The sequence below is a fragment of the Microtus oregoni genome, unplaced genomic scaffold (assembly GCF_018167655.1).
Source record: "Microtus oregoni isolate MIOR12 unplaced genomic scaffold, Mior012 000028F_ref0000031, whole genome shotgun sequence".
Lineage (NCBI taxonomy): Eukaryota > Metazoa > Chordata > Mammalia > Rodentia > Cricetidae > Microtus > Microtus oregoni.
This window is the reverse complement of record NW_024543087.1, coordinates 10,093,789-10,114,331: the sequence shown is the minus strand read 5'-3', so window position 1 is coordinate 10,114,331 and position 20,543 is coordinate 10,093,789. Positions and strand designations below refer to the sequence as shown.

The following is a 20,543-nucleotide window of genomic DNA, read 5'->3' as shown; positions in this document are numbered from 1 at the left end:
GCCAGGGCAGTGCCTTTATTAGCCAATGACCTTCCTCCATCATTTCCCCTTTTTCGGTTTAAACAAAAAAAAGGCTTTAAGATAGCAAAATTACATATAACAAAACAGTTATCAAGTAAAAGTTACAATAATCTTTATCATAACTAAGGAAAACTATAACTATAACTAACTATTCTTAACTCCATCAAAGACTCCAGAAAGATACAATACTATCTAAGCAAACAAGAAAAAAGCAACTTTTAAAACTCTAGAAATGACAGCGACATCTCGCTGCCTGGAGTCACCCAAAGTTCCTCTGTACCGTTAGGGCATCCATCTTCAAGCCTTTAGGCCCATGGTATCCAGCAGACATTTCCATAAAGCAGGAAAATTCAAAGTCAGTTCAGTCACTATCTGTTGTGTCCTGCAGAATGTCTCGCAGACTCTTTCATGAATCAGGAACCCCGAAAGATCATCTCACCTTAGGCAAGTTCAGTAGTCCTCTCTCTGTGGGTTCTCTGTGTCCAGTTTATGCAATAGTCCAGGCAAGAGCAGTTTCTTGCCCAAATGGCTATCAAAACTCCATAAGGTGCCTCTTTGATGCCCATCTTCCTCTTGAAGTAGATTGGTGCTGCCAGGAGCAGAGTGTCTCATTGTCATGAAAAGTCCTCAGTTATTAAAATATTAAATGTCCTATTCTGTAATCTTTGAAAGACATGAAGAATGTCTATCTAAAATATATCTCTATATATCTAGAAAATCTAACTAACATGACTACAAGCTTTACTATTATCGATGATTATCCATTAACAACCTACATTTCTTAATTATACAGTACATATTTAAATGAACTATACAATCACAATACCTTAATCAAAATCAGAAACACTTATATATATAACAAAATTGACCGTAAATCTCTATCAATAAAGCAAAATCTATACTAATGCAAATTATTCATACCTATATCATATCCCCCTTTAAATGTAAAAGAACATTTATAAACATTTTTTGGGAATATGGGCGCAGTTATTTCTCTCCAAACTGCTTCCTGCTGAATGGGGGCGTCGTTAATTAGGTCTTTCATGGTATAACCTGTGTGCTAGTTTCATCTCAGTTGGCAGTTGAGCGAAGCAATTTTCTGAAGATGTTCACAACAACCCTTCAGGAGGGCGTGATCCATCATACCATATCGGGATAAATGCAATCCACAAGGTCTGATCCTCTGTGAAAACAAAAGAAGAATCTCTTTTCCAAAGTATCATATCCTTAGATCCAAATTCTGAAATCATACCCTCATGATATCCGTTCTGGTTCCACTTGGCAGCCCATATAATGAAATGTCTCTCTGTACTTAGCTCCTTCACAGTCAAAAATTTTAAAGAAAACACAATGTACATAATCCAGACTCTCTGTGAAATTTCCATTTTTACGTGGCTTATTTTTCTTTATTTCTTTTAATCTCTTAACTATCTGTACTCTGTCTCTTTAAAGACTTTACTTTTACTTTTTTAAACCATTAACTTTATTCTCTATATTCTTTTTCTTCTCTCTCCCAAGCCTACGTACATTCATCCACAGTGTGACTCATTTAGTGGTCTGAATCTGTCCTATTGTGAATCTGCATTTTTTTACTATCCAGGGGCACTTTTGATTTGCGCCTTTAAATCACTAGGCGCTTAAGAATCTAAGCTGTGACATTCCTAGGTTAACTTTTTGCTTTTTGAGCGTATATCTTTGACCTGGAATATCTCTGTAGACCAGGCTGTCTTTGAACTCTCAGAGATCCGCCTGTCTCTGCCTCCCAGGCATTGGGATTAAAGGTGTATGCTAAGACACCTTGAACTCACAGAGAACTGTTTGTCTCTGCCTTCTAGGCACTGGGATTAAAGGCGTGTGCTACCACACACAATAACTCTCTTCCTTTTTTTGTTTTTTACTTTAAGAACTTCAACTTTTAGTCTGCATATATTTTTAACACGCTGTAAACCATTTAAAAATTTTCTTTGTCTTTGAATCTCTCTTTACTGTATATCTCTCTTTTTCTGACCACATGAGTCTTTAATTTACCAAGCAATATCAGTAGGATTAAAGGCGTGGCTTTGCCGGCTGGATCCAGCCCATTCCTTAGCTTTCCAGCCTCATGGCTGAGGTACTGGCTGTAGCCATGTTTACTGTGACAACTCTACAGCATTTCAAGGTCCCTACCAGCAAGCGAGCTTCAGCAGCCTGTGCTTGCAAACCGCACAAACCGCCTGCGTAAAAGAGTCAGAGTTTGTCCTGGCAGGACAGCCCAGAAAGCCGGCATTTTTAAACGGCGCAGCTTTTTTCCTGCTACGGCTGAAAACCGAAAAGCATGCGGTCAGCTTTTCGTCAACACCGTTTAAGTGTTTCGTGGCAGGACCTCTTAATGAGCTGCAGGCTTTGCAGCTAAAGCTGAGTCAGGAAGCTTCTCTTAGAAGAAAGCGCATGCTTGCCTCTAACAAGCAGAGCAGACCCGAGAACACAGCGAGTCTAGTTGCCATCAAACAAATCGTAGCACTTTACTCCAAATGCTCTATTCAAAAGCTCTGTCTCCCGCAGGAGCCAGACAGAGATCGCAATGGCGGCACAGCCCCAGGAAGTTGCGCTTTAAAATGACACAGCGTTTTTTTCTGCTACTGTTGCCGAATCAGGAAATCTCTCTACAGCACACCACCAACAAACAGCAAAAATCTGTGTTAAACTCTCTCTCCCTTATTTTTAAGCCTTCTCAGGTTTTTTAAGTGGGTTTAGTCCATCACGTGGGGCGCCATATGTAGTAATAAGGGCGGCGGGGCTGCGTCCCCAACACCCCAGCCGCCTACTCAGCTAGCTTATGCCCCGAAATAATTACACGGAAACTGTATTCATTTAATCACTGCTTGGCCCATTCTCTTCTAGGCTAATTCTCACATATTAATTTAGCCCATTTCTAATCATCTGTGTGTAGCACCCCAAGGTGCACTTACCGGGGAGATTCTAGCCTGTGTCCATCCTGGGTCGGAGCTTCATCCCGGGAGTGGGGCATGGCGTCTCTCTCAGGCGTCTGCTCCAGAGAGCAGAGCTGTCGAGACTCTGAGCTCACTTCCTCTTCCTCCCAGTATCCTGTTCTGTTTACTCCTCCCACCTATCCTCTAACCAATAAAATGGGCCAGGGCAGTGCCTTTATTAGCCAATGACCTTCCTCCATCACTGGGGACCAAGCATTCAAACATTTGAGACCATGGAGCCCATCCTCATCCAACCACCACACTTACCGCAGAGGTCTCTCCTTGGAGATTCTAAATTCCACTAAGCTGACAGTCAAGGTCACATGAGGCCATTCCTGGTACCACCTGTCCTGATCCTCTGAAAACAGAACCTGAAACAAAGGTTTGGGGCAGGTAGCTTGAGAATCCAAACAGGAGCACAGGAATGAGGGGCAGGGAAAGAAGGGAAAGGCCGTGAGAAGACACCTCATTTTCTAGCCCAGATTCTGGAGGTCAGCCAGTCTGCCTGCTGCTTAGGCCCACACTTCTGTAAGTCCCCAGTTAACTCTGCAGTCCTGGGTCTGTGTGCCTTTTTCTTCAGCCTCCTGGTGCTTGTGACTGGGTCCTGTACATCAGGGATGAGCTTTTCCAGAGCAATTGCCTCTCTGCTCAGTTTCAGCTTCAGTAGCAGTAAAGCGGTCATGGTCGTGTCTACCTACATCACACGTCATAATTCCACGTGAAGTGCACAGCCCCGCCTAGACAGTGCTCCTAAGCCATCACTGATTTGACCTTAGTAAGTCTAGCAGAGAGCTAGACCTGAGGGAGAGACGTTCTTACAGTCCAGCCATCCAGCTGACAAACCAATGGAGCGCTCGATCTAGGACTCGGTGCCCTCACGGTTGCTTCCAGATGTCTCCAGATGGCTTCCAAAGCTACCGTAGGCTATGATGCTAGCTTAAAGGTGCATGTGGCAGCTTGTCAGTACTGGGGGGACAGTAGTCTGATGGCTCCTGGTAACCCTGGCTGCGGGAGTTCCTGTTGCCCGTTGCCACCTGTCTTTGTCCACCAGGGTGCAGTGTTCCACTTTGCCTGACAGCTCCTGAAGTGAACCTCAAACTGGGTTCCTTGAACTGTCGACTCCTTATTTGACATTTCAGCCAGTGTGTGTGTGTGTGTGTGTGTGTGTGTGTAATGCTTGATGGTGTAACAAGCATTTTGGGATTAATGCTGTGCTGTGTGCAGCGCACTGTTTTCTGTTCTTGTGAAAAGGCGCTGACTGACTCCGACCCCTCCCCCCATTCAGATCAATTCACCTACAGCTTTAAACATTTTGCTTTAACGGTCCTGTCCTCTGATACCCTGGTAGTCATGGCTGAGATGTAGATCTGGAGAGGAGAGTTGCTCGGGTCACTCTGGGACTCAGAACGGCAGCTAGGAGGGGGTTTCATGGATCTGTTGCTTTGTTTGTCTGAGAGAAGGTCTCATTGTAGCCCAGGCTGACCTCAAATTCTGTACGTAGCCAAGGGTCACTGAACTCCTGATCCTCTTGCCTCCGCTTCTCCGTCACTGCACCCCAGCACCTGATCCATTGCTTTCTGCCCTGCGTTTTATTCTTAGACTTTTCTGAATGGATCTTGGTGATCCCAGCGGCGTGGCTGTTAGCTTCTGTGTGCACACCTCTGTCTCGCTGCTCACAAACATCACAGAGGATATAGTCTCAGCTCTAGAACATCTATGGGCTCCAGATTTTAGGAGTAGAGCCACAGTGGGAGATGGCCTCCTCAGTGACTCTTAACCACGTCAGCCCGTGTGCTTGGCTGAGCAGTGGCTTGCTTGCTACCTCAGAGACTGGCAGGACGTACTGAGACATTATGTCACTGAAACAGACAGAAAGCCACCTGCCCCCACCCACAGCTCTGCTTCTGAAGTAAAGGTCCTCATTTTCATGGGGTCCCTTCCTTCTCCTGCAGAATGTCTCCCGGAGGACGTTTGAGCTTGACTATAGCCATGACCGCTTCCTCAAGGATGGACTGCCTTTCCGCTACATCTCAGGGAGCATCCACTACTTCCGGATACCCCGCTTCTACTGGGAGGACCGGCTGCTGAAGATGAAAATGGCTGGGCTGAATGCCATCCAAATGTAAGGAAGGGCGTCCGGCTGAGACGCTAATGCTCACACCTCGCTTTATTTCTCCCTTACCAGCGATTCCATTGCTCAGAAGTAGGAGGGAGCCCTGTGTGGATTTCTGAGGGGCTTGTCACAAGCTCAACTGACCTTTTTTCAGATAACGAACCATTTCTCACTTAAACTTTGTCATCAGAAATCAACTTGAAAAGGCAAAGGTGGGGGGCCCGGAGAATGGCTCAAAAGGTACAGCTGTCTACTGCCCAATTTGGCAGGCTGAGTTTGATCCTGGGGACCTACATGGTGGAAGAGAAGAACAGACTCGTGCAGGGTGTTGCCTGATCTGCACATGTATACATACAACACACACACCTACACACACACACACACCTACACACACACACACACCTGCACACACACACGCACTCCAATAATAGAGAGGTTGAAGGTGTGATACGATGAACTCTTGGAAAGCGCAGGGCACTTTTGAAAGAGTGGTTCTCTTAGATCATATTCTTGTTTGTAGCTCATAAAACTTAAATTTCTGCCAAGGTCATTGGTCAGAGGCCCATCAAGGAGCCAAACATGAGGGAGTTTGGAGGCAGCCGTAGCTGCTTTGGGTGTAGGGGAATAAGCTTTGTGCTTAGGTTATTGGAACCTAGCTTGCCTTACTGGGTTAACCTTTTGAGTCTGGGCTGTGGGTTCACGCCCACAGGCCTGTCCCAGTCCCCTCTGATGCTATGAAATGACTAACTGGGAGGGAAGCTGAGGCAGCTGACCACTCTGGTTTTTATAAGCTGATATGGATTACTGATACCATCTTTAAAGATAAAGAGAGAAAGCCTTAGCTGGTTTAGTAGATACCCAGGGGGAGTCCCACTTTCCTGTTTCTGCGGCCACTGGCAGAATGAATCCAAGTTCACTTACAGAGGTTGACACGCTGAGTTCTAATGGGCTGTGGCTGATTGTTCTGGGGCTATAGGATGCGCATGGAGCTCACCAACAGGAGTTGTGCGCTGAGAATGAATGGTTCACGTGCAAGTGTGTATCTCTACTGAATTTGGGGGAGCCGGTTGAGTTTGGGTCCTTTTATTTCCTAGCCCCAGTATTCCTGACACAAATTTTTTGTCTTCTTGTAGTGGTTGGGGATTTTTCTGTGGTTTGGTTTCAGTGCTGAGAGTCAAATTTAGGCTTCACACATGGTGGGCACATTGCCACTAAACTACTAGGTCTCTAGACTGGGTAGGGGGGGTTGTTTTGTTTCCTTGGTATGGATGTTTTCTATGCATGTATGTGTATGTAGCATGTGCATACAGTGCCCACAGAGGCCAGAAGAGGGAGCCGGATCCCCTGGAACTGTAGTTACAGATGGTTGTGGGAGGCCATGTAGGTGGGAACCAAGCCTGGATTCTCTGAAAGAGCAAGTACTCTTAACCACTGTGTCATTGACCAACAACCCTTCTCCCCCCATACACACTTTTAGAGATAAGAAAAATGGGCTTTATGTGGATGCAGTTGTCCACACGTTGGCGCCATTCTATAATATGAAGGGCCTGTTTGTTGGGGTTTCTGTCCTGCCTAGTTCCCAAAGTCGTTAGGTCCCAAAGAAAATCACACAGAGGTCTCCATAAGTTATAAACTGATTGGCCCATTAGCTCAGGCTTCGTATTAGCTCTGATAACTTATATTAGCCCATTATTCTTATCTGTATTGGCCACATGGCTCAGTACCTTTTTCAGCGGCGTGGTCACATCTTGCTTCTTCTGTGTCTGGACAGGACTGCAGAGAGAGCTTCCCTCTTCCCAGAATTCTCCTGTTCTCATTGACCCGCCTCTACTTCCTGTCTGGTTGTCCTGCCTATACTTCCTGCCTGGCTACTGGCCAATCATTGTTTATTTAAAACATAATTGACAGAATATAGACAATTGTCCTGCACCACTCCTGCTGTCCTGGAACTCTCTATGTTGACCAGGCTGGCCTTGAGCTCACAGAGATCCACCTGCCTGTGACTCCTGGCTCCCAGGATTAAAGGTCAGTGCCCCATTATGCCAACCATTTCTTTGTTTATTTATAGATATTTCTCATATTACTTTAGCATGATAATTAGGGCTCTTGTGTTTGTGGTGATATTTTGTTTTTGCTTTAACAAATAAAGCTTGCCTGAAGAGTGCAGAGCTCGTCACTAGGTAGCCATGGAGGCCAGGCAGTGGTAGCGCACACCTTTAATTCCAGCAGTCGAGGAGACAGAAGCAGGCAATCTCTGTGAGTTCAAGGCCACCCTGGGCTACACAACTCTGAACAAACAGTCTAAAAGAGAAACAGAGCCACGCAGTAGCCGCTCACACCCTTAATCCCAGCACTAGGGAGGTAGAGACGGGAAGTGATAATGGCTGGGCGGAGAGAGGAATATAAGGTGGGAGGAGACAGGAGCTCAGGATTCAGTGTGAGGTTTCATAGAGACGGCAATGAGTCTGAGGATTCCTGAAGACAGGACACCCCACTTGGTCTGAGGATTTCATAGAGGTAAGAACTAATGGCTGGCCGCTCTGCTTCTCTGATCTTTCAGCTTTCACGCCTTGATATCTGACTCTGGGTTTTTATTAAGACCAATTAGAATCCGCACTACATGTATTTTGTTTTTCTCAGCAAAGTTTTCAGTGCGATGGAAGATATTTTTCTTTTCTGTCAGTTTTTATATAGTATATAGATTGTTCTCATAAAGGGCTGTGTTGGCTCTCCATGTTAGAGCATGTCCCTGGCATGCTCAAAGGCTGTGTTCGATTCCCAGGATGACAAAGTAGCCAGATACAAAGTGAAGCCAAAGGAGAATTGGATGAGGTATTCAGAGATGGCCAAGAATGGCCACCTGAAAAAAATCCATCTGGGCAGATGAAGCTGGTGAATCCCATTCATGTCCCTGAATGGGAGTGGTTGTCTCTGAATAAAGTTCATCATGTGTAGCCCTGCCAGACCACAAGCAAACAAAATCTACAAGTTCATCTCTATTTTCACAATCTTCCCCGATCACCAGTCTGTAAGCAAAGGAGACTAGAAGACGTCATGAGTGGCCCCGTGGTTCATCTCCAGTGTGACCCAGAGGGCATGCACCTGCCTCTTGCTTTAGGTCAAGTTCTGTCTCCCACCCAGGTATTAACCCGGCCCGGCTCTGCTTAGCTTCCGAGATCAGAGTCAATCTGACACTCTGGTGTGTTATTGCCACAAACTGGCTATTGGTTTTCAGTAATGCTCCCACTTATTTTTAGAAAAGTTTTTTTCTTTATTACACCTTATTTACTTTGTGTGTGTGTGTGTGTGTGTGTGTGTGTGTGTGTATGCACATGTGTGTAAGTGTGTGCTGCAGCATGTCTTTGGAGGGCAGAGGACAAAGTGTAGAAGCTGACACTCTCCTTCCATCATGTGGGTTCCAGGATTGAACACCTGGGGTCAGGTTGGCAGCAACACCTTTACCCATGACCCTTTGCAGGAGCCAGTGATTCACCTTGCGCCTGTGTTGTCAAATGGTCCTACAGCCTAGGCTCCCCTTGCCTTCTTCCCACTCAGCTGCCACCTGTGAGGATTTGGGCTGTGCGTGTCTTCATAGGTATATTCCCTGGAACTTTCATGAACCCCGGCCAGGACAATACGAGTTTTCTGGGGACCACGATGTGGAGTATTTCATTCACCTGGCTCACGAACTGGGGCTCCTGGTGATCCTGAGGCCCGGGCCCTACATCTGTGCAGAGTGGGACATGGTGAGTGTGTTAACGTGAGGCTCTGCCTGCCTGGAGGGTGTTGGTAAGGCTGGAGTGGCGGTGGCGGTGGGGGCTGGGCAAAGCAGATGAAAGCATTCTGTGGCTCAAAGACTGGAGCTTGTGGTGTGGGGCCTCTGCAGGTGTCTGTTCCTTTAGAGAGGTGCCAGACAGAGAAGAGCAGGCTTGAGCCAGTTCTCCTCTTGGCCAGTCACATAAGCTGGTTTCCTGTCAGAGGCCTGGAGTGGACCCTCTTTGTCTGCCTCGTGGACTAGTTAAGAAATTAAGAGAAGCCGTGTGCATAGACAGAGCTTTGCAGTGCAGTGGTCGGGCACTTGCCTGGCATGTACAAAGCCACACAGTCAGTCCCCAGGGCTGCAAAACCAGACAACAGCAAGAAAACTAAAGTAGGAAGGAAGAGGAGAAAAGAGAAAGAAAACGAGGCTGAAGAGTTGGCTCAGCTATTAAGAGAACTGGCTGCTCTTCCAGAGGACCTGGGTTCGATTTCCAGCCACCTACACGGTAGCTCAACTCTCTGTGATTCCAGTTCCAGGGGCTCCAACACCCTCTTCTGACCTCTGAGGGCACTGCATGTACATGGTGCACAGACGTGCATGCAGACAAAACATCCACATAAATAAATAAGTTTTTTTTTTTTTTTGGTTTTTCGAGACAGGGTTTCTCTGTGGTTTTGGAGCCTGTCCTGGAACTAGCTCTGTAGACCAGGCTGGTTTCGAACTCACAGAGATCCGCCTGCCTCTGCCTCCCAAGTGCTGGGATTAAAGGCGTGCGCCACCACCGCCCGGCTAATAAATAAGTTTTGAAAGAGGAAGAGAAGGGGGAATTTGGCTGGGTGTGGTGATCGTGCCCGTAACCCAAGCACTTGGGAGGTGGAGGCAGGCAGATCAAAACTCTAAGGCCAGCCTGTGCTATGTAGGGGTTCCAGCTTTAGGCTTAACTACATAGTGAGACTGTCTCAAAACTAAAAGGCGGGGGGGGGGGGTCCTCAGACTGTAATCGATAGAGTGATCTTCATTTACCTGTATTCCAGTTTCCCAGGAGCCCAGGTTGTTTTCCTCTGTCCCCTCCCTACTGACAGGAATCTCATCTCTTCACGCAGTGCGCAGACTGATGACTGCCTTTGCTTTTCTGTCTTGTAGGGAGGCTTACCTGCTTGGCTACTAGAGAAAGAATCTATTGTCCTTCGATCTTCTGACCCCGGTGAGTTACTGCTGCCTTTAAAGGATTATAGGAGATTGGACAGTTTATATCAAAAGAGCCAGGCGTTTAAAGGTAGGGCTGCTTCTGAACAAGTGCCGGTTAGTGGGGTGGAAATCACCCTTCACCGGACAGTGAGCGTGCAGGAGACATTGCCTCTTCTGTAGGCTTGAGCAGATCTCACTGATAAATGGATGACTTTGAATTCGAAACCTGGTTAACCAACTGGGTTCAATAACTTGTTTTCTCTTCCTACACACTTAGTGTATTACACAGCCAGCTAGTCAAAATGGCAGGGTTGGTTCTAGAGTGATGTCACTAGATTTCCTGGTAGCACTGTGTCTGCCGTTACTTTGCATTTGTGGAGGGATTTGTAAATGACAGCTTTGTCTCATCTTTTTAAACCACGAGAGGTTGTTTTAGCGTAAACCCTGAGGAGTCATTCAATTGCATCTGTCTGTGTGCGTGTGCATGTGCGCATGCACATGCATGTGTGTGTAGTGTGTGTGCATGTGTGTGTGGTGGGGGGCGTGTGTGTGTTTAGACTCTATGTTTCTCATACTATATGAACTTCTGGTTTTTTTTGTTTTGTTTTGTTTTTTTTGATTTTCGAGACAGGGTTTCTCCGTAGCTTTTGGTTCCAGTCCTGGAACTAGCTCTTGTAGACCAGGCTGGCCTCGAACTCACAGAGATCCACCTGCCTCTTCCTCCCGAGTGATGGGATTAAAGGCGTGCGCCACCACTGCCCGGCTTTGAACTTCTGTTTTATACTCCTGCTATATTATTGTTTTTACATGTGTTGCCTCTTGAGTCCGCATGAGAACTTTAAGAAGCACGTGTGTTTGTCAGTCTCTTTTGAAGTCGTAAATATATGATTTATTAGATGTTAATTTTGTCTGGGTGTGGAGGTACACATTTGTAATCGTAACACTTGGAAAGCAGAGGTGGGATTCTGGAGAGGTGGCTCAGAGGTTAAGAGCACTGACTGCTCTTCCAGAAGTCCTGAGTTCAATTCCAAGCACCCACATGGTGACTCACAACCATCTATAATGAGATTTGGTGCCCCTGCTGGAAAGTGGAGGCAGGAGAATCAGGATTTCAAGGTTATCCTCGGCTACATACTAGGTTTGAGTCTTGCCTGGGCTTTATGACCTTGTCTCAAAAACAAACCTTTAAGCAACTTATATATTTATTTATTTATTTTGGTTTGGTTTGGTTTTGAGGCAGGTTTCTCTGTGTAGCCCTGCTTGTCTATAGACCAGGCTGGCCTTGAACTCAAAGATCCTCCTCCTTTGCCTCCCAAGTGCTGGGATCATATACCACCATGCCTTTATTTTCTTTAATGTATATGGGTACATGTATGTTTGTGCCATGTGTCTGTGGGTGCCCACAGAATTCAGAAGAGGGTGTTGGATGCCCTGGAACTGTAGTTAAATACAGTTGGACAACATGTAGGTGCAGGGAATTCAGCCAAACACTCTCTATATAGTTGTGGACGATCCTGAAGTTCTGATCCTCCTGCCTCCACGGCGTTGGGATTACAGGTGTGTGCTCCCATGCCCAGTACAGGCACTGCTGGGGATCAAAAGCCAGGGCCTGGCGCATGCTCAGCAGGCCCTCTACAAACTGCGTCACACCTCCCTGTGCCTGTCACTCATTGCCTGGTAGCCTGTTCTGGCTCTGAGCCCCACAGCAGGGTAAGTTGCCAGGTGAACAGGACTACTAGCTTGTAGGACCGTGCCCAGCAGACTGGCTGCCGCATTTTAGAAGACAGTTGTTGAGGCCACCGGCTGCACTGTCATTCTCCGGGCTTTAAAAGTCAGCCAAGGGGCTGGAGAGATGGCTCAGTGGTTAAGAGCATTGCCTGCTCTTCCAAAGGTCCTGAGTTCGATTCCCAGCAACCACATGGTGGCTCACAACCATTTGTAATGAGGTCTGGTGCCCTCTTCTGCCTTCAGGCATACAAGCAAACAGAATAATGTATACCTAATAAATAAATATTTAATAAAAAAATTAATAAATAAAAGTCAGCCAAGAACGCCTAGCTGACTTGATCCCTGAAGCTGACACACATGCACACTCACACACAATAGAATGTTTGCATGCACACACACACGAGAATGAACTAGTTGGCAAAGGTGTGTGACAGTGACCACACCGTCTTGTTTTGTAGATTACCTTGCAGCTGTGGATAAATGGCTGACAGTCCTTCTGCCCAAGATGAAGCCTCTGCTCTACCAGAACGGAGGGCCGATTATAACCGTGCAGGTACCTGGGGCTGAGCCTGGACTGGGAGGAGGAGAAGTGGGGGGAGCAGCTGTCTATCAACATTATGGAAATGTTGGTAGTGGCACCAGGATACAGTGCTAAAAATGGCGCTTTTGCTGAAATTGAATTTGGGACAAGTGTTAACCTGTCTGTCTGTCTGTCTCTCTCTTCTCCCTCTTCTCCCCAACCCCCCTGTGTCTCTTTGTGCGTGTGTGTGTGTGTGTGTGTGTGTGTGTGTGTGATATAGATATAGATATATATCATACAGGTTCTCATGTCTCTCGGGCTGATTTCAAACTCTCTGTACCTGAGGATGGACCTTGAACTTCTGACCCCTGTGCCTCTGTAGAGTGCTGACAATACAGGCGTGCACCACCATACCATTTTCTGTGGTGCTGGGAAACCCAAGACCTTGAGCAGGCGAGCACTCTACCAGCTGAGCTATGTCCACAGCCCAGGATCTGCCTTCCGCTACCAAATACATTTTCCATACTTAAACCACCACCAAAACAAAAAAAAAATCTATTCATGATATTATTAGAACTAGAAAAACCACAACTTTACTTTTAATGTTTTTATTTGATTGTTTTATCATAAATTTTTAGATTATTATTCTACATGTGTGAGTGCTTTGTCTAAAGTACGTATGCATGCTGTATATGTGCCTGGTGCCTGTGGAGGTTCAGGACTGCATCCCCTGGGACTGGTAATGAGTGGTTGTCAGTTGCTGTGTGGTTGCTGGGAACTGAACCCAGGTCCTCTGCAAGAGCATCAAGTGCTCTGAACCACTGAGACATCTCTCTAGCCATCTATTTTCTTTTAATTGTGTGTGTGTGCGCGCGTGTGCGTGTGTGTGTCTGTGTGTGAACTCACCTGAGTTTATGTGTACCGCATGCCTTTGGGAATCTGCAGAGTCCAGAAGAATGTGTCACATCCCCTGGAACAAGTTACAGATGGTTGTGAGCTGCCATGTGGGTACTGAGAGCAGCCAGGGTCTTCATCACTGAACTATCTCTTCAGCCCCTCCCTATTTTTGTTTTTAATTATGTGTATGCATGTGTGTCTGTATGACTGTCTAGCATGTAGTGTAGTTGATGGTGGAGGCCAGAAGAGAGCACTGGATCCCCTGGAGCTGGAGTTACAGCTGGTTGTGAACTGCCCCACATGGGTGCTGGGAATCGAACCCAGTTTCCTCTGGAAGAGCAGCCAATGCTCTTGACTGCTGAAACATCTCTCTGGCTCCTCTTGCTACTGTTTTTTGTTGTTTGTTTGTTTTGTTTTTCTCAAAACATGGTCTCTCTATTTAGTGCTGTCTGTCCTGGAACTTACTACGTAGATAGACCAGGATGACCTTGAACTCACAGAGATCTGCCAGCCTGTGCCTCCCAAGTGCTGGGATCAAAGGTGTGTGCCAAGCTCACGTTACTATTTTGTATCTGCTTCTGTCCTGAGTGTCCTGCCAATGCCATTCAGTTCTTCCAGACATCCCCTTTTAAATGAAGAAGTTCAAAAGGGGGACTGGGGAGATGGCTCAGCAGCTAAGAGCACTGACTGCTTTTGCAGACGACCTGATTTTCTCTCCCACTTCCGTTGCAATCTCCTTCTACCTGCTTCAGGCCCTGCACAGCTGTGGTGCATGCTGGGCACACAGACACCTGACTGTCAGCAAGTCTTAGTAATATTACTCAGGTGAAACATGAAGCCTGGCTCAGCAAACACTGGCCAGGCGTGGTTTTAGTGAAATGAACAAAGTTGTGTGGAACTGCCTGGGTCCTGGGACGCCCAGGGGATGAAGTGTGATTCTCCATGAGGAGTGTGGTTCATATTCTTGCTTAGGAACTGCTGTAGAGATGAGTCCTGATGGAGAGGGAGTGTGGCCACTGGGTGTAGGTGGCATGAGGTGACGGGAGGGCTGAGTAGTAGGTCAGGTGTCCACTGCGAGAGGCCAGGGGCTGCTCTTGAGAAATGGAACTCGTGAACCCTAAGTGCCCCTTGGTCTTTTATTCAAGAAGAGTCGGCACCAAGAGGCCACAGCTTCCTGTGTGAAGACAGTGAGTCTGAAACGTGGGCATGGCTTTGCTCTGTGCAGCTGGATCTTCTGTGCGTGCGTGCGTGCGTGCGTGCGTGTGTGTATGTGTGTGTGTGTGTCCCAGAGGCCTCCTGTCACTGCCGTCCCTGACACTGAGGTTACCTGTGCATGTGGACAGGCCTGGCTTTTCACCTGGGATTTGAACTTGGGTCCTCCTGCTTAGACAGTAAGCACTGCTATCCACAGAGCCGTCTCCCAGCCCCTTGGCTCTTCTTCCTTTGACCTGGTCTTGGGGGAGAGCCACTTCTCAGCTGCTCCGTCTCCGTCCTGACTACATCTTGAGTCACTTTCAATTTCTGCTCACAACTTTCCAGCATCTTTTGGTTAGAGAAACTTCATCAAAACTGTGATCAAACACAGCACATGGGACACACACTTAAAATCTCAGCGTGTGGAGGCAGAGGGAGATGGATCAGGAGTTTGAGGCCAGCCACTAACCTATTAAGTTCTTGGCCAGCCTGAGCTACTTGAGACCCTGTCTCAAAAGCCAAGCCAAAGGCTTTTGTCAGGCAACCATTCTGAATGCAGCTATTGTTTTAGCAGATCAGAAGGACTGCGGGAAGGTATGTGGGCCAGCCTGATCTACATAGGGTGTTCGCATGCAGTGAGATGGTAAAGGTGCTTCACCTCAGGTCTGGCAGCTGCAGTTCCATCCCAGAGTGTGGAGGCCCAAAAAATGTGAGCCTGTGTTTGAAGGTCGGAGAGTTTCAGCTTGCCAACAGCTGTGGCTGCACACCCTGACCTAGGGTGTGGTTACTTGGCGTTTTTTTTACATATTAAGACACACCTTCCCCCTACAGGTAGATCTACTCCGCCCTGACCAAAAGTCAGAGAATTCCATGCGTACTTCTGCCCCTTCTTTTGAATGAGGAGGCTTGACCCAGGGAGTGGCTGCCTTCAGGGTACTTGGTCTAGGGTGGGTTCACTGCCTATGCAAAAGAATGCTTTTCTCATGAATTAATGGTTTGATGTTCCAAAGTACTGAAGCAAGTAACTGTTCTAGTTGTCCTTTGTATCACGTTAAAGCAGTCTTTTGCCTCCTTCCCCCTTTGGGTACTGGAGTATAAAAGTGTATGGAATATTAAACATGGGTGGACTCAGTACTCAGAACTCAACATTCAGGATCTGCTGAGTTGCCCTCCCGGTACTGTCCTATGCTTCTGTTTGTTATTTTCACTCACATCTTCATTCTCTTTATTGACTTTTCTAATCCTCATGTCCCTACCCTGGAAAGGGATATACTGTTGAAGCTGGTCTCCGACCCTGGAGCCCGTGTGGAGGAAGAGAACTGACTACTCAAAATGGGCCTCTAACCTCCACAGATCCATGGCACTCTTGCTCCCCAACAGTGTGTGCATGTGTGTGCTCATACACACACGCACACACACACACGTGCACCAAATATAGTTTAATTTTTTAGAACCAAGAAGTAAACCGCCTGTCTGTTTTAACTCTGCAGTTGAGAGCAAAGCCCACTCATTTGGGGGACATTTCTTCTGTCCATCTTGGCCACTGCTTCCACCTGGCCACTCTGCCCTCTTCTGGCCCCCTCCTCATCCCCTTTCTCTCCAATCTCTGCCTACTATAGTTGCACCTGTTCATCTCCACCCCCGTTCACTAAGTTAACAAGCAGAGAGAGCAGAAAGCCATGCGTCTGTCCCTCAGCCCTCGGGAGGCAGAAGCAAAGCTCGCCGCGCAGTGGGTTATTTCTAGAGGAGATTTTGTCTCCCCTGTCTCTTCCTTTCTGCAGTTCATATGATGTGACCCATTTCCTGTGTGGTGTTTTCACTTCATTCACAGGTCCAAGGCCTTTTTCACATCTCCATGTCTTTGCATGTAATTGGGTATTTCCCTGCTTGTCATCCTGGGTGTTTTGTTTTGTGTAAGGTGTAGTTACCCTGTGTAACCCAGACTGGCCTCAGACCCAGTGGTCCTCCTGCCTCAGCCTCCTTGGCCCAAGGATGATGAGTGTGGTTCACCATGCCCGGTCTCACCAGCCTCTAACTCAATGGAGCTGAGACTGGTCTTGAACTCCTGACCCTCCTGTCTGCCTCCAAATGCTGAGATTACAGGTGCACATCTGTGCCTGGTTTGTGCACAGTTGGGAATCCACACCACGGCTCTTGTACCTACAAAAGCACTTTACCAACTGGGCTACATCCAAGTCCCACCCCATTTACTTTTTGTTTTCCAAGTTATGGTTTCTCTGAGTAGCCCTGCATGGCCTGGAATTCATGTTGTTGACCAAGCTGGCCTCGAACTCACAGAGAGATCTGTTGCCGCTGCTTCCCGAGTGCTGGGATTAAATGCACCACCGCTGCCCAGCTCCCATTTACTTTTTAAAGATAGGATCTCACTGGGGCTGGAGAGATGGCTTAGTGCTGTTCTTCCAGAGGACCTGGGTTCAATTCCCAGCACCCACATGGCAGCTCACAACTGTCGGTAACTCCAGCTCCAGGGGGTCTAGCATCCTCACACATACATGCTGGCAAAACACAAATGTACATAAAATAAAGTTTAAAGAAAAAAGATGGGATCTCACTGAACCTAGAGCTTGCAGAGTGACGAGGCTGACTGGTTAGTGAGTCCTGGAGTCTGCCTGTCTCAGCACTATAGTTACAGATATGAACCACCAGCTTGGGTCTTCACGCACTTGATCTTAACCAAGAGGTGGCTCTTCCACCTGCGCCCTTCCAGATTCAGGACACCAGATTTGTCCCAGATATGTAAATGTTTATTTTCAGGAGAGGCAAACCAGCCCAGGGACGCCAAGGGTGGGGTTTCACGTGAAGTGTTAATCTCAGTTTTCACCTAAAATGAGTAAAGAGGAGTCAGGCTTGCTGATTCACGCCTATAATCCCACGACCCAGGAGGCTGATACAGGAGGACTGTGTGAATTCAAGGCCAGCCTGGGCTACACAGTGAGTTCTGTGCTGAGCCACAGTGTAAACACTGTCTCAAAACAGCGACAGCAAATTTGGCAGCACTCCTCTGTTTCCAGGGAGGAGAGGAAGGAGGGCGTCACTTTCGGCCACACAGACTCTGCAGGGTGATACGGAGCGGGCAGAAGGGACAACACAGAAGCAAAGCCATCGCACGGGGCAGGCGCTGCCGGAGCAGTGGCTCCTTGAGTTAGAACAGTGCTGTTCTCAGCCTGGGGGTCGAATGGCTCTTTCATGCATATCAGATACTTATAGTTCACAACAGTAGCAAAGTCAGAGTTATGAATGGCTGGGGTCACCACAGCATGAGGAGCTGGAATACTGGTTGTAGCGTTAGGGAAGTTGAGAACCACTGAGTTAGAGTAAAACTCATCAGTGTCTGAGACCTCTGTCTCAGTCAGGGTTACGATTGCTGTGATGAATGCCATGACCAAAAGAACTTGGGGAGGAAAAGGTCTATTGAATGTTTATCCACATCACTGTCCTTCTTCAAAGGAGGTCACAGTAGGAACTCTAACAGGACAGGAATCCAGAGGCAGGAGCTGATGCAGAGGCCGTGGAGGGGGAGCTGCTTACTGTCTTGCTCCTCATGACTTACTCAGTCTGCTTTCTTATAGAACCCAGAACCACCAGCCCAGGAATGGCCCCACCCACAATGGGACAGGCCTTAGCCCATCAATCACTAATTAAGAAAATGGTTCACAGGCTGACCTGCAACCTGAGGCATTTTCTCAGTTGAGGCTCCGTCATCAGGTGACTCTAGACAGCACAACCTCCTGGAGGCTCCTAGAAGAGGAGCTGGTTACTGAGGGGTGCACTATATGGGTTTCTGGCCTTGTTTCCCAGTTTGTTTCGTGTGTGTGTGTGTGTGTGTGTGTGTGTGTGTGTGTGTGTAAGCGCGCGCGCACACGCGCCACTGTGTACATGTGGAAGCCAGAGGTCAAGAGCCAGGATTGGCTTCATTGCTTACTCCAGGCTAGCAGGTTTGGGACCTCTGGATGAGCTGCCTGTCTCTGCCCACACCCCGCACACCCCCTGCCCGCTTCTTGCCACAGGATTAAAGATGCGGACTGACCATCACATATTGACCTGGGATTGTCAGACTTGTGCAAGCTAACTGCTTTACCATCTTCCCACCTGTTTTGATCGACAGACGGGATGTGCACACTTTTCTCTACTGTATATGTTTTTTCCCACCGTGCGCCCAGTTTTATATGTACATCTAATTAGGCATAGGTCTAAGATTGCAAGTAGGGGATTCTCCCTAAAAAGTTCACTCAGAGGACACAACTTGCTTTATTGCTCACGCACTCCAAACCAGTTCAGGCTGGATCTACCCCTGCCTCCCTTCCCGGAGAGAAGGTGTGTTTTGGGCGTGGGAACTAGAGTTCCCAGGGATGCTAAGTCTGCCCTGGCATTTTTCATTCTTCTTTCTAAACGTTTCCACAGGTTGAGAATGAGTACGGCTCCTACTTTGCCTGTGATTATGACTACCTGCGTTTCCTGGCACACCGCTTCCGTTACCATCTGGGTAATGACGTCCTTCTCTTCACCACCGATGGGGCAAATGAAAACTTCCTACGGTGTGGGACCCTGCAGGGCCTCTATGCCACAGTGGATTTTGGAGCAGGTCAGTGTTTGTGACGACTAGATAATTGGTTTTCGTCGGCCTAGCTGTTGCTTAAGTGGCTTGAGCAGATAGAATGAGCTGTCTCAGCGCTTCCTTTATTAAGTGAGCTAGTCGGCTTAGCCTTGCTGTGACAGAATACCCGAGGCAGCAAGCTTATAAAAAGGGAAGGCTGGCGCCGGGCAGTGGTGGCGCACGCCTTTAATCCCAGCACTCGGGAAGCAGAGGCAGGCGGATCTCTGTGAGTTCTAGGCCAGCCTGGTCTACAAGAGCTAGTGCCGGGACAGGCTCCAAAGCTACAGAGAAACCCTGTCTCGAAAAACTAAAAAAAAAAAAAAAAAAAAAAAAAAAAAGGGAAGGCTTGGCTGAGCGGTGGTGGCATGCGCCTTTAATCCCAGCACTTGAGAGGCAGACGCGGGTGGATCTCTGTGAGTTCAAGGTTCTAGGACAGGCTCCAAAACTACACAGAGAAACCCCGGGGGGGGGGGGGGGGGGGGGGAGGAAGGTTTGCTTTACTTCACAATTGTGGAAGTTTCAGTCCACAGTCTTGTTTGTCCTGGAATGAGAGTCCTTCTGGAAGCGTATGATAAAAGAGACCATTTACCTCAGGGCCTAAAATCTTAAGAAACAGAGCCAGAGATGGGACTGCCAGTCTCTTTCAGGGACATGTCCCCGAAGTCCTTGAGACAGGGTTTTCCATAACTTAGGCTGGCTTCTTACTCACGCTTTAGCCAAGGATGGCCTTGAGCTTCTGATCCCCTTACTTCCGGCTCCCGAGTGCTGGGGTTCTAGACGTGTGCCTCCCCTCCCCTCAGCTTCTTTGTACTGTTCTTGCACTACTGCACAAGATTCAAGATGGCTCCGTAGGTAAGGGTGATTGCTGTCAAGTCTGATGACCTGAGATCGATTCCTGGGACCCACAAGGTGAAAGGAGAGAACTGGCTCCTACAGGCTGTCCTCTGGCCACCAAGGGCATTCCATGGCATGTGTGCGCCGATGCATGTATTCACACACACACACACACACACACACAGTGACTAAATAAGAATGTCATGAAGAAACAGATTCAAATGGAGATTAAAAAGTTTTAAAGCAGGGCCGGAGAGACTATATAGTCAGACTTTTCTTTCCCACCAGCCAGTTCTCATAACCACACAGAAACTTACTATTAATTATAAATGCTTGGCCAATAGCTCAAGTTTTACTAGCTAGCCCTTACATTTCTTACCTACACTCTGCCATGCGGTTTGGTACCTTTTCTTGGTATGGCACATTTATCTCCTTCCCTCTGCATCTTCTTGAGATTCTGAGACTCCTCCCCTTCTTCTTTGCACTCTCTATGTCTGCAAGTCCCACTTAACCTCTACCTGTCCAGCTATTGGTCAGCCAACTTCTTTATTAACCCAGTCACAGTGACAGGAATATTCCACAAGATGGTGCAACAATTAAGAGCTCTGGTTGCTCTTTCAAAGAACTCGTGTTTGATTCTCAGCACCCACTTGGCAGCTCATGCGTTTGTATGACAGACAAAACACTTTGTTGTTTTGTTTTGT

At 47.6% G+C, this 20,543-nt stretch overlaps 1 protein-coding gene across 1 annotated transcript in view; it reads left to right on the top strand.

Moving 5' to 3' along the window:
- Positions 1-20,543, top strand: part of Glb1 (galactosidase beta 1) — a 78,626-nt gene that overhangs the window by 15,889 nt on the left and 42,194 nt on the right. The window contains exons 2-6 of the mRNA XM_041677071.1: positions 4,943-5,112; positions 8,699-8,849; positions 10,007-10,067; positions 12,238-12,332; positions 18,813-18,993. Coding sequence (XP_041533005.1) covers positions 4,943-5,112; positions 8,699-8,849; positions 10,007-10,067; positions 12,238-12,332; positions 18,813-18,993 — 658 coding nt within the window. The remainder of the gene's footprint in view (positions 1-4,942; positions 5,113-8,698; positions 8,850-10,006; positions 10,068-12,237; positions 12,333-18,812; positions 18,994-20,543) is intronic.